The sequence below is a fragment of the Bos javanicus genome, chromosome 28, assembly GCF_032452875.1.
Source record: "Bos javanicus breed banteng chromosome 28, ARS-OSU_banteng_1.0, whole genome shotgun sequence".
Classification (NCBI taxonomy): Eukaryota; Metazoa; Chordata; class Mammalia; order Artiodactyla; family Bovidae; genus Bos; species Bos javanicus.
In genome coordinates this window covers 20,981,736-20,994,857 of record NC_083895.1, presented here as the reverse complement: position 1 = coordinate 20,994,857, position 13,122 = coordinate 20,981,736, and the positions used below count along the sequence as shown (strand labels likewise).

Sequence of the window (13,122 nt, the reverse complement as noted above, 5' to 3'; positions counted from 1 at the left end):
TGCGACCTTCTAATTTGAGGGAATTATAAAAGTTTGAATCATAAAAACACCAGAAGAAAGTACTGAAGAATACTTACGTATTTTCTAAGGATGGCTTAAGGTTGAAACAAAGATTTTGGCTTATTTGTATAAACATTTTGAACTAGTGAATATCAAAAAGTGCAAGTGGGGAAAGAAAGATCCATGCACATTTAGCTGTAAAAGTAAATGAAACTTTTACATTTGTAAAAGTAAATGATTTTCAGATAATTTTTGTAATTAGAATAATTGAAAAATGGATTTTTAGCTATTATAAACAAAGAAGAATATAAAGGCATGCAAAGTAAAGTTTTCTTTGTATATATATTTTATATTTTTTCAAATATAAAGGTTATTTGTAATGCAGAATGTCTCAAAAATTTCTCCATTTGAAGTTAGTTCTGCTAGATTATTTTAATATGATAGTTTTAAGGGCAAATTTGGAGAGAAGAGGAAGCATTTCTACAAGGGTTTAAAACTGTTTATTTGGGAAATTCTTTAGTCTGTATTATTAGTTTGCATGTATTAATGATTAATATGTGTGTCTTCTGTGAGATCTTTGAGAGAGAAACTTTCAGGCTAAACACATTTGTTTTCCTAAGCAAGATTATTGCATTCTATCAATCCTTTAAGGGCTTCCCAGATTGCATTAGTGGTAAAGAACCCATCTGCCAATGCAGAAAACAAAAGAGACGCACGTTCAGTCCCTGGGTTGGGAAGATCTCTTGGAGAACAAAATGGCAACCCACTCCAGTATTCTTGGCTGGAGAATCACACGGACAGAGGAGCCTGGCAGGCTACAGTCGATAGGGTTGCAAAGAGTCAGACGTGACTGAAGCAACTTAGCACATTGGTCCTTTAATATTTGTCAGTTCTGAACCTACCATGTATCAGGAGAGTGTACTTGGCTGCTTACTGGATTATTCAGAAGCCTTAGAAGCAAATTCTTAGAAACTTAGTTGATGATGTTAGCCTCTCCTTTTTCTGTACAGTTCCTAGAAAAGCAGAGGGGTTTGCCCCAAGTAGTTAGCAATAGTACAGTAGTTAGCAATAGTAGTAACATAGACTCCTGGGCATTTGCTCCTTCATTACACTACATATGTGACTGCTTCCCTGGTGGCTCAGTGGCAACGAATCCACCTGCCAATGCAGGAGATGCAGGAGACATGGGTTCAATCCCTGGCTCGAGAAAATCCCCTGGAGTAGGAAATGGCAGCCCACTGCAGTATTCTTGCCTGGAAAATCCCATGGACAGAGGACCCTGGCGGGTTACAGTCCATGGTGTCACAAAGAGTCTGACACAACTGAGCACACATGTGTGTGACTAGTAATTTCGTATTTGTACATTTGATGCGCAAAATATCCATTTGTAAATGGCTCTGTGGCATGGGGATTGACCAGTTTTAACCTTAGTGTTTGCATACTTTGTGAAAAGTTGGTTAGCTTTCTGAATATTTCTTTTGGCCATTTAATCATCGGTAATATCAAAATGTGCCCTGGAGTAGCAGAATGTTTTGGGGATGTTGATTTGAATTTTAAGTCTGTAGTTAAAGTTTTTTTGAGGTCTCTTTTTTATGTGTGTCAGTTGTGATTTATAAAGAAAATGATCTAGGGGCCCCCAAATACTGAGCTTCTGTGAACATCGGCCTTAGAATTGGAGCACTATTTTATACACTCTTTAATTGAATAAGTAAATTATTTGTAATAGTGAAGCGCACATGGAGGGAGAAGGCAATGCTTTCCTTTATATAGAGTAATTTATTTTTATCGCATGTTTATGTTATGTAGCATTACATATAAATCCCATTATATGTAGTCATGTGGCTTTTTCTAGAATATGCCAAAGAAAGAAATGACTACAAATTTCCCATATTTACTGCTAGGCCTTGTTTGTTTTGGTTTTGTTTCTTTGAAGCCAAATGCCATTAATTTAAGAAATGTGCCTCAAAACTGTGTGTTCTTGATCATAAACTTTCATCTGGGAAGGAACATCAGTGGAATATAGTTAGCATGCTGAGATTTTGAGTCATTATTACTTTTTAGCTTAGGTTTTACTTTGAGTTTTCCTCATTTATAGCTTCAAATCCAAGTGTAGACAGTTTTACGTAACTAAGCTTCATGGATGTGAACAGCCATTCTTTGGGACTTTCATTTCACTACTGCTTACTTGTGGCGTAGTGAAGGCTTGTGAGGACAGATACATAACCCTTTAGGAATGTAACCTGCTAAGAAGCTAGTGTCAAGTTGAAGACGCAGAGTACAAACTGCCATCTAGCATATTTAATGGTAGTTAATAGTGGACACATTTATGAGAGGGGTGATGAACACACAAGACAGTGCTGTGGGATACCCTGGGAAGACTTGCTGTGTGCTCAGTGGCAGCTTTTCATTTATTTTTTTCTTATAGTTTCTCACTCAGCAGATTAGGATATTTTCAGTGCTATTATGTTCATTCTTTCTAAATTAAAAATTATCATTAAAAATCAGATTTAGTCTTATTTTTAATAGAAAAATATTGAAAAGAAGTGGTAGGTCCTGTGCATCCAGAATATAAATTAGAAACTAACAAATGTGGAGGCCCAGTAGAGATTTGTTTTCTCCTTCTTTCGTATCTTCTTACCTTCATTTCTTCTCTCTCCCTCTTGTTCCTTCCACATAGCATCAAGAAGACAAAGTTATATTGGTATGTTCTTAGCATCAAGAGGACAAAGTTATATCGATATGTTGGCTCTGTCAAAGACATTATTTGAGACTGTTCTCTTTGGAATACTAAGAATAGGCTGGTGTTTTGCATATATATTGCTTATAGGATCATTTTGGGATTTGCATTAAATTGGTACTTTAGTAACTGTGAGCTTTTCCGGTGGATTCTAACTCTTTTCTCTGTGTCTCTTCTTTAGAAATTATCCCTAGGAACCACCTTGCTTTTCTGGTGAAGCTCAAGTTTTAGGAAGGCTTTGCATTGTACCTCCATGATGAAATGAGATAATGTATGTAAGACATTGTTAGAAAGGTGATGAATAACCCTATAGAAAAAACATGAACTCTTATTTATGAATATGGCCCTCAATTTAGAGACTGTAAGTTCTCTTAGATGGGTTGGATTTATTAATAGAAAAAGGTATATAGTATATATATATATATTTTTTTTTTTTTGCTATTCGTTAATTCAGTAACGTGTAATGAGCATTTAATATGCACAAGTCTTGGATGCTGAGAGTATTGTTATGAACAAGGTAAATTGTCCTTGCTTTTATGGAACTTATGGTTTGCCAGGGGAGACAAACATAAAACAACCATTTACACAATAAATGTTATATATACAGTTGTGATGAGTGCTAAGACAAATGGGAAAAGTTTTGAAAATCCATATTTGGTGGTTTGATAATCTTGGGATCAGATGGCTTCCTTGAGGAAGTGACATTTGAGTTACTTTATTATTATTGTAATTGTGATTGAAGAATTCAGTTTAAATAAGTGCTTAAGGAAATACTGAAATAAGCAGTTTGGGGCATTTTTGGTGGTTCAGTAGTTAAGACTCTGCTTCCAGTGCAGAAGGCATGGGTTTCCATCCCTGGTCAGGGAACTAAGCTCCAGCATGTTGCATGATATGGCAAAAAAAAAAAAAAAAATTAAGATTTACTAATAAACATGGTAACATAATTTTTTTAACATAAATTTATGTTCGATTCTGTTCTTGGTATTCCATTTGCAGAATTCACTTGAAATTGTTGACTTTCTTCATTGGCTTCCACAGTTCTATACTTGTATGAGTCTAAGACAACCCACTCCAGTCTTAACATTTGACAATAACTAAAAAATTCCAAGTTATAATGGATTTGAAATTTTTTGTTAAAATGCACTAAACTTACCTTGTATGCCATTCCAGTAATACTTCCTTAAATATTAAACCAACCAAGGCATTTCTATTGTACATCTTTCTTAGACTGAACTTGTTAAAGGATAGAAGCCCTATCTCCAGAACCTTGCAGGATGTGAGACACATAATAAGTGTAAAATAAGCAAATCTATTATGGATAATCTGGGTTAAATAAGGATGAAATAGTTTGGTAACTGACTTTCCTGTTTCTTTTAACTTACTGTTTAGCATAATACAGGGGCTTGAACTTAACAAAGTCTGGTTTTGAATACCAGTTCCTTAATGTGTAATCTTAGGCAAATAAAGTTCTGTAAACCACATCTTCTTCATCTTAAAGTCATTGGACTTCCCTAGTGGTCCAGTGGTTAAGATTCCGTACTTTCACCGCTGGTAGCTGGGGAACTAATATCCCATATGCCTTGAGGTGAGGCTAAAAAAAAAAAAAAGAGCTGAAAAATAAAATGAGATTTCTTGTATAAAGTGCTTGGCACAGTGTCTAACATATCATAACTGTTCCAAAAATGGTGGCTAATATTATTACAAGATACAGATTTTCTTCCTCTTACAATGGGGTAACTTCTAGATGAACCCATCAGAAGTTGAAAATATCCTAAGTTGAAGATGCATTTAAAACACCTGATGTACTGAACATCCTAGCTTAAGTTTACCTACATTCAACATGCTTAGAATACTTTCATAAGCCTGGGCAAAGTCATCTAACACATAGCATATTTTATAATAAGGTGTTGCATATCTCATGTAATTTATTGAATCCTGTACTGAAAGTGGAAAGCAGAATGGTTGTATGAGTATAGAAAGGTTTTAAATGTATATTACCTGTTAACCTTTGTGTTTCTTGCCTGGCTTGGCTAGAAGCTGCAGCTTCCTGCCAAGGCCCAGCATCAGGAGGGAGTATTGTACTGCTCTTAGCCTGGGAAAAGATTAAAATTCAGAATTCAAAATAAGATTTCTACTGAATACATATTGTTTTCACACTGTCCTAAAGTTAAAAAATCTTAGGTCGAACCATTCTTGAGTTGAGGACCATCTGTGTATGCACTGAACTTTTTTATCTGTTTTACCTATGATGTTTAAAACAGACACATGTAGTGACCCAGGATACTGGTATATGTTAGAGCAGCTAATTGGCCCTTTCTATAATTAAACTGAGTCAAAAAGTAAGAAGTTAATAACTAGTTGGCTGTTTTAAAATGGAACTTGATGAACTATTAATTATTGATAAGTGGGTAATTGTGGTCCATATTGTAATGAAGCCATTATCTTCCTTTATAAGTCAGTTTTTTAAAAATAATAAACCAGTAAATTTTTGTGGCTTTTTAAAAAACCAAATAATCCTACAATGCATTTGGATGTAGGAAATTTGCCTGAATTGATACATATGTGTGTATGGATATATTATAAACATATTTGGATTTTGGAATGGAAAGAGTAGAAGCTGTAGTCTATATTTCTAAATTTTCAGCTTCTGTAAACTTATTTTAAATACTTCTGTCACTGTCTTTGACTATATAATGAAGTTCAGTTCAGTTCAGTCACTCAGTCGTGTCCCACTCTTTGTGACCCCATGAACCACAGCACGCCAGGCCTCCCTGTCCATCACCAACTCCCGGAGTCCACCCAAATTGATGTCCATTGAGTTGGTGATGCCATCCGACCATCTCATCCTCTGTCGTCCCCTTCTCCTTCTGCCCTCAATCTTTCCCAGCATCAGGGTCTTTTCAGCTGAGTCAGCTCTTCATATCAGGTGGCCAAAGTATTGGAGTTTCAGCTTCAACATCAGTCCTTCCAAAGAACACCCAGGATTGATATAATGAAGTACTATAACTTATAATTTTAGTACTATTAATATAACTCTTTACATTTACCAATATTGACATTTTCTGACTATCTTTATGAAAGTAAAGGATGTAAGGGCATTTAATTGAACAAATAAATATTTTTATTCCATGTTACACTTTATAAACTTTTGATTATGTTTACACTTACGATTTGCTGGCAAAAATAATGTAAATACAGTTGAATTTCTTTTTAACAACTTGGGTGTTAGGGATGCTGACCCTCAGTACAGTAGAAGATCTGGAGTATTTTGCATTTGGCCCTTGGTGTCAGAGGTTCTGCATTTGTGGATTCAACTGGGTGGTGTAGTACTATAGTACTTACTGAAAAAACCTGTGTGTAAGTCACTCCACAGTTCAGTTTCATTTTGTTCAAGGGTCAGCTGTACTGCCCGAAACAAAGCAAAAGATGCCAGCAACAACAAAATCCATTAAGGCCTTTTTATTTTACATTAAAAAAAATGAATTTCAAGTTTTTCCATAAGCAAAATATCCACAAATTAGTGGTTTATTGTTTTTGTTGTTGTTAAACCCTAGGTACTAATTGTACTCAGACGATTCATAGACTAGTATCTGGAATATGGTTGTAAGTACAAAAGATGTTTGGATTGAAAATGTTAATGAAGATATATTATATGACCATCTGAAAAATTTTGTTTCTGCATTTGAAACATTTTGACTTGGATTTGCATGCTTTTCAGAACACTTAAAAGGACAGCATTCTACATGTCTAGGGGGTTCCTCTGAGAAGGCAATGGCACCCTACTCCAGTACTCTTGCCTGGACAATCCCATGAATGGAGGAGCCTGGTAGGCTGTGGTCCATGGGGTCGCTAAGAGTCGGGACAGGCCTGAGCGACTTCACTTTTCACGCATTGGAGAAGGAAATGGCAACCCACTCCAATGTTTTTGCCTGGAGAATCCCAGGGACGCGGGAGCCTGGTGGGCTGCCGTCTATGGGGTTGCACAGAGTCGGACAGACTGAAATGACTTAGCAGCAGCAGCAGCAGCAGGGGGTTCCTAGGGGTCCATTTACAGGAGTTTGCCTACAAAATTAAAGTCAGCTGGCACCTTTATGTAAGGTAACCTGACAATCTCTCCTTCTAAAAGTGAGTGATATTTATGTGATAATAGTGTTATTTGCAGCTTTTCTCAAACGACTTTATTTATATTTTCTCACTTGCTCCTAGAATATCACTGAGATTAGGAAGCAGGCAGTTTCAGTTAAGCATCTGTGTCATGCCAAAGATCACAAAGCAAGTCATTGATAATTTGGTATCTGAATGTCAATCTTCTTCTTTTTTCCCTTCTTTCCACATGTTAGATTATTTTCACCAGGTTATTTTACTGGATCCTTAATCCAATTTGAGATTTTAGAAATCTTAGCCTGTAAGGTGATTTGCTAAGTAATATACAGTAGGTACTGAAAGAGTGGACTTGGAAGTTAAAGATTGCATAATAAAATTAAATTTTTCTCTCATCTTGCAAGTATGCATTTCTAGACATGGTTTTCCTTTGTATATTTATTACAGTTCTCCATTTGGCCTTTAGATTAGCAGAATTAGACCATGATGATTAAAATCTGGAAAGAACTTTTCCTTTAATTTAGGGTTTCAACCTATTAACAGGGGCCATGTATTTTCCATTTCAAAAACAGCTTAGGTGTTGTAAGAAAGTGGATAAAAGCCTTACGTCTATTTAAAATATTCAGATTTCTAAATGCCTTTATTTTTTTTTAATTTAATTTTTTAACTTTACAATATTGTATTGGTTTTGCCATATATCGAAATGAATCCGCCACAGGTAACGTAACTTTTCGTGGAGGTTTAGAAAAATCTTTAAGAAACTGAAATTTAGAATAGATTTTTATTGTGCTAGAATAATTTTGGGAGCTGATGTAATCATTAGTGGCCCTGGAAATAAAACCCACAACTGGAATTTTAAAAATTATCTTTAATAAAAGTATGTCAGATTTCTCACTGACATCGGTATGGATGCTTGATTTAGAACTCAACGGTGAGATCAAAGGAGTTAATTGTTCCAAGTGGGAGATGTGTGCTGGATGGGTTACAGCGTCCTGTTGTGATTGGACGGGAAGTATACATAATTTATTTTCCTGAACTATGATTGGCTAAAACCCTTTTCTTTCCACGATATTTTTCTAACAACTTTGAATCCGGGGCCTTTCCAAACCGTTTTTATTGTCAGACCAACGAGTTTGGGGTATGTACTAGTATTGAAAGTACTCAAATGTATGGAGAAACTGTTCTTGAATTTTAAGAATGTTGACAAAAGCCCTCAACCGAGTGTTTGGCTTTCTTAAAACAAAGCAGTAGCGAGGTGTAAATCTCTGAATAGCCCAAACCGGTATTGAGTGTTAGGGCTTCCCTTGTGGCTCAGCTGGTAAAGAATCCGCCTGCAATGTGGGAAACCTGGGTTCGATCCTTGGGTTGGGAAGATCTTGTGGAGAAGGGAGAGGCTACCCATTCCAGGATTCTGGCCTGGAGAATTCCATTGTATAGCCCATAGGGTCGCAGAGTTGGACACCATTGAACGTGTAGTGAGTGTCGCCCCAAACAGGAAATATGAAAGGATGACAGTGTTTTCTTCATTTTCATTTAAAGACGTGTACTTTGTTTCTGCACTGACTGAGTTCTGTGGGCTTAGTTTTCAGTTGAAAAGTGTTGCTCTGCGTTGCTGCTGGGACTGCGGGACTGCTAATTCAGGCAGAATTCGGGCTAACTCAGACTGCAGGGCGCCATTTGTTCTGGGGGGGGAAAATCACTCTGGAGATGCGGCTGTTAATCTGGAGTTTGTTTTGCGACCCAGAGTGGAACCAGCACACTTCACTTTCACCTCACTCAATCCCCCACCCCAACCCCCCACTTCTCAGGGAGCGACGAGTAGAGAGTTGGACCCCAAACACTACATTTCTGAAGGACTACATTCCCTTCTCCCGCCCCTCCTTTTTTTTTTTTAAAAATCCAGTCTGGTCCCGCAGCCGCCGCGTCGGGCACTACTTTCCGTCTGCGGTGGTTCCTCCGACCCTCTCCCGCGGCTCCCTCCCCCAGCCCGCGCCGGCGGAAGGAGACGCGCGGCGCGCTCGCAACTACGCTAGTGGATGGGGAGGCGGAGTAGTACTGGCCGCGGCGCGGTGGCGGCAGCGGCCGGAGCTGCATCGGGGTCTCAGACGGCGTGTGGAAATTTGTTAATTTCTTTCTTTCATTTGTGGAACCGTAGCTAGAGGCTGCAGGTCGGAGAGTCCAGGGCAGTGTTGAGGACTGAGTGACTGAGGTCGCTGTGCCCTTCTGGGCAGAGCGTCCGGTGCGCCCCCGAGTCTGCGCTCGCTCGCGGGGCCGCCGCCTTTCCCGGGTCCGCTGTCTTCAGCATGGACAGCCGGTAGGAGCGGAGTTTCGTTGATTCCCTGGCAGCCGAGGAGGCGACGGCTGCTTTGGCAGTGACGGCTATGGCGGTGGAGACGCGGCCGGAGCTGGTGGGGAAGCGGTTCCTTTGCCTGGCGCTCGGCGAAGAGGCGCGGCTGGAGCGCGGGGAGAGCGGACGCTGCTGGCGGGGCTGGCGAGCGGGGGTTATCCGAGCGGTGTCACACAGGGACAGCCGCAATCCCGACCTGGCGGTAAGAGCGCGAACACCCCTCAGTCTCCAGCCCCCGGCCGCACCCCCACTCGTGGTCCCGCCGCCGCACAGTGTGGGGTTACTTCTGGCACCAGGTTCAGCCGGGCCAACTGGCGGTCACGCCCCTCTCCTGCGCTCTTGGGCGGGTTTGCCCACATACCCTGCCGGGGTAGCTACCTCCCCACGAGTAGCTTCTTCCGTGGAGGCGGTGATCAGGCTGGACTTACCGGCGCCCGCCAGGGCAGTTCGGCCACTGTCCGGGTGGGGTTCGGCCGCGGCTTCCCCTGCGGTACCCCGGCGGCCGCGGAGACCTCACGGAAAGGCGGGGCTGCGAGCCCGGCGCCGCGCGTGCAGGTGGGGGTGGGGGCGGGTCGCTCGTGGCGGTGAGGGGCCAGCTTCACCATCGTCTGTTTGCAAAACTCTTAATAGTGCAAAGGGTTTGGAGATTTAAAACTTGAAGGGGAGGGAGGAAAGAAAAGAGGTATTTGGTTTTACAGCCTGTCTTGAGATTCGTACGTATTTTCGAGGCAAAGGCCTTGGCAGTGGCAGGTGTCCTGATTAAACCTTTTTTATACAGTAGATGCTTGGTTTTCTAATCGGAAACGAAGAAAGTGGAAAATTTCGATTTGGATGGTCGTGGAAATTAATATCTCCCTCCCTCCCTCCCTTCTTTCCTTGGGATTTTTTTCCCCCATAGTTTTTGTTGTTGTTAGAAGGGAATAGTTCTTTAAAGTCATCCGTTCCTGGGTTTTATATGACTTTAAGTGAAACGAGATATTGTAAATTAAAACGTGTAACACCCCGCGAAACCTTAAAGTGGCTTTTTCTTTGCTTGCTTTTCCTTACATGTGACACTGCCAATAGTTTCTTTCAGTAGTGTAGGAATGTGCAAGATTCTGTGACGGGATACGCTGTTAGTGTTCCAGTAACATTTTCACTAGGGGACGGGTTGGAGTTAAGGAGCCAAGTACAGGCAGGACATTGATAGGTTTTGAAAGATTGATTTATGAATACATAATCCAGAATTTATTGGTAATACCCTGGGGTATTTTTCACTGAATATTTAAAATTGGGGAACTTTTATCTTTTTGTTATGTGCAGGTTTACAATTCCGAAATTTCTTTAGTATCTATACGTGTACATACCTAATATTTTTGTTGGAGGTTTTGAGTCTGTTTTCCTTAAGCCCAGTTTAATGAATGTAGTCAGTGATATGGTTTCTTGCTGCCTGTATTAATGTCGGCTTGATATTGCAAAGCATGTTTGCAGAATAGAGGTAATTTTGGAGATTCTGGTTGGTTAGTTTCATTGAAAAAAAAAAAATCAGCTTTTTTAAAAAAACAACCCAAACATTTCTTAACGGTGCTGCAGAGTGGCAGTTCAGTGTATTTGCGTAAAAAGCGTGTGTTGATTTTATTTTTCTTCCTTTTACTCTGACATGTAATTGTCTTGATTTTATGTGGAAGATAGATTATGGGTTAGCATTTTTAAATGGTTTCAAAACAAACATGAAATGATATTTTGTTTTCCACAAATTTTTAGTTACATGAGAATTGGGAGATACGGTTTTAAGTTATGAGTATCACTGGTGACAGCCAATTTATCAAAGTTAAATTATTAAAAATGTATATGAGAATTTAAATGATATAAAGAGGGGAGTTTTCAAATACTGTTTGAAAAGGCAAGGTTAATTAGGTATTTAAAAATGAAAAGTGTATGTGGATGGAGGAAATCGGCTGGAAAGAGCAGGAAAGAGTTTTCTCAGATGATGGAAATGTTTTGCATCTTAATTGTTGATTACATGTGTGCATACATATATTAAAACTCATTGAATTGTGCACTTAATAATTGTGCATTTCATTTGTGAAAATTTTCCCTCAGAAATGTGTTTTGAACTATACTGTAACTGTGTGAACCTTTGACAGTTTTCCTTTAACCGTCTTAAAAAATGTACAGTATAATCTGAGTTTTTAGCCTGGAACCTACAGATTTAGAGTTATTTTCAAACTTTATTGTATTCATATCTCTTTCCATTCATGTTACCTAAGTTAAATGAAACTTGAGACAGTTTAGCATCACCAAAATGTAATTCGGATGGTATATTTTTGTGGCTGCAGAATGAATCAAGGCCAAAGGAGCTTGATCAGTTATATGAAAAATACTATTAAATAGGCCATTTTAATTTTTTGTTATTGCATGTCTATGTAATTTAAAACTTAACAGGGTTGTTAGTAGTCTCAGCTGTGCATGTGTTTATGGCACATGATTTGAGAGGATAATTAGTTTAGGGGATGATTATGATTTAGTCACTAAGTTGTGCCCAACTCTTCTGACTCCATGGACTGTAGACCACCAGGCTCCTCTGTCTGTGGGATTAACCAGGCAAGAATATTGGGGTGGGCTGCCATTTCCTTCAGGAGATCTTCTCGACCCAGGAATTGAAACCAGGTCCCCTGCATTGCAGGCAGGTTCTTTACCAACTGAGCCATAAGAAAAGTCCAATATTTATTCATTTGGCTGCACTGGGTCTTAGTTGTGTCGCTCAGGATCTTTGATCTTTGCTAGGGCCAAAAAAAAAAAAAAAAAAAAGATCTTCACGACCAAGATAATCACAATAGTGTGATCACTCACTTAGAGTCAGACATCTATATCAAGGCTGTATATTGTCACCCTGCTTATTTAACTTATATGCAGAGTACATCATGAGAAATGCTGGGCTGGAAGAAGCACAAGCTGGAATCAAGATGGCCAGGAGAAATATCAATAACCTCAGATATGCAGATGACACCACTCTTATGGCAGAAAATGAAGAGGAACTAAAAAGCCTCTTGATGAAAGTGAAAGAGGAGAGTGAAAAAGTTGGCTTAAAGCTCAACATTCAGAAAACAAAGATCATGGCATCTGGTGCCATCACTTCATGGGAAATAGATGGGGAAACAGTGTCAGACTTTATTTTTTTGGGCTTCAAAATCACTGCAGATGGTGATTGCAGCCAGGAAATTAAAAGACGCTTACTCCTTGGAAGGAAAGTTATGACCAACCTAGATAGCATATTCAAAAGCAGAGACATTACTTTGCCAACAAAGGTTCGTCTAGTCAAGGCTATGGTTTTTCCAGTGGTCACGTATGGATGTGAAAGTTGGACTGTGAAGAAAGCTGAGCGCTGAAGAATTGATGCTTTTGAATTGTGGTGTTGGAGAAGGCTCTTGAGAGTCCCTTGGACTGCAAGGAGATCCAACCAGTCCATCCTAAAGGAGATCAGCCCTGGGTGTTCTTTGGAAGGACTGATGCTAAAGCTGAAACTCCAATACTTTGGCCACCTCATGCAAAGAGTTGACTCATTGGAAAAGACTCTGATGCTGGGAGGGATTGGGGACAGGAGGAGAAGGGGACGACAGAGGATGAGATGGCTGGATGGCATCACCGACTCGATGGACATTGAGTTTATGTGAACTCCGGGAGTTGGTGATGGACAGGGAGGCCTGGTGTGCTGCGATTCATGGGGTCGCAAAGAGTCGGACATGACTGAGCGACTGAACTGAACTGAGGGCATGTAAGTTCTTTAGTTTCATCGTGTAGGATCTGGTTCCCTGTTGCTGCTAAGTCACTTCAGTCATGTCCGACTCTGTACGACCCAATGGATGGCAGCCCACCAGGCTCCCCCGTCCCTGGGATTCCCTGACCAGGGGTCAAATCCAGGCTTCCTGCCTTGGGAGCACAGAGTTTTAGCCACTGA

The 13,122-nt window shown here is 39.9% G+C and overlaps 1 protein-coding gene across 4 annotated transcripts in view; it reads left to right on the top strand.

Moving 5' to 3' along the window:
• Positions 1 to 13,122, top strand: part of JMJD1C (jumonji domain containing 1C) — a 316,030-nt gene that overhangs the window by 37,562 nt on the left and 265,346 nt on the right. For 2 of the 4 annotated variants that reach the window (XM_061405107.1, XM_061405102.1), the window contains exon 1: positions 8,872 to 9,387. The exons of 1 other annotated variant lie outside the window; for it this stretch is intronic. In XM_061405107.1, coding sequence (XP_061261091.1) covers positions 9,220 to 9,387 — 168 coding nt within the window. In that variant the 5' untranslated portion in view covers positions 8,872 to 9,219. Of the gene's footprint in view, positions 1 to 8,871; positions 9,388 to 13,122 lie in introns of those variants that run through there. One more of the 4 variants, XM_061405103.1, reaches the window with a different exon arrangement.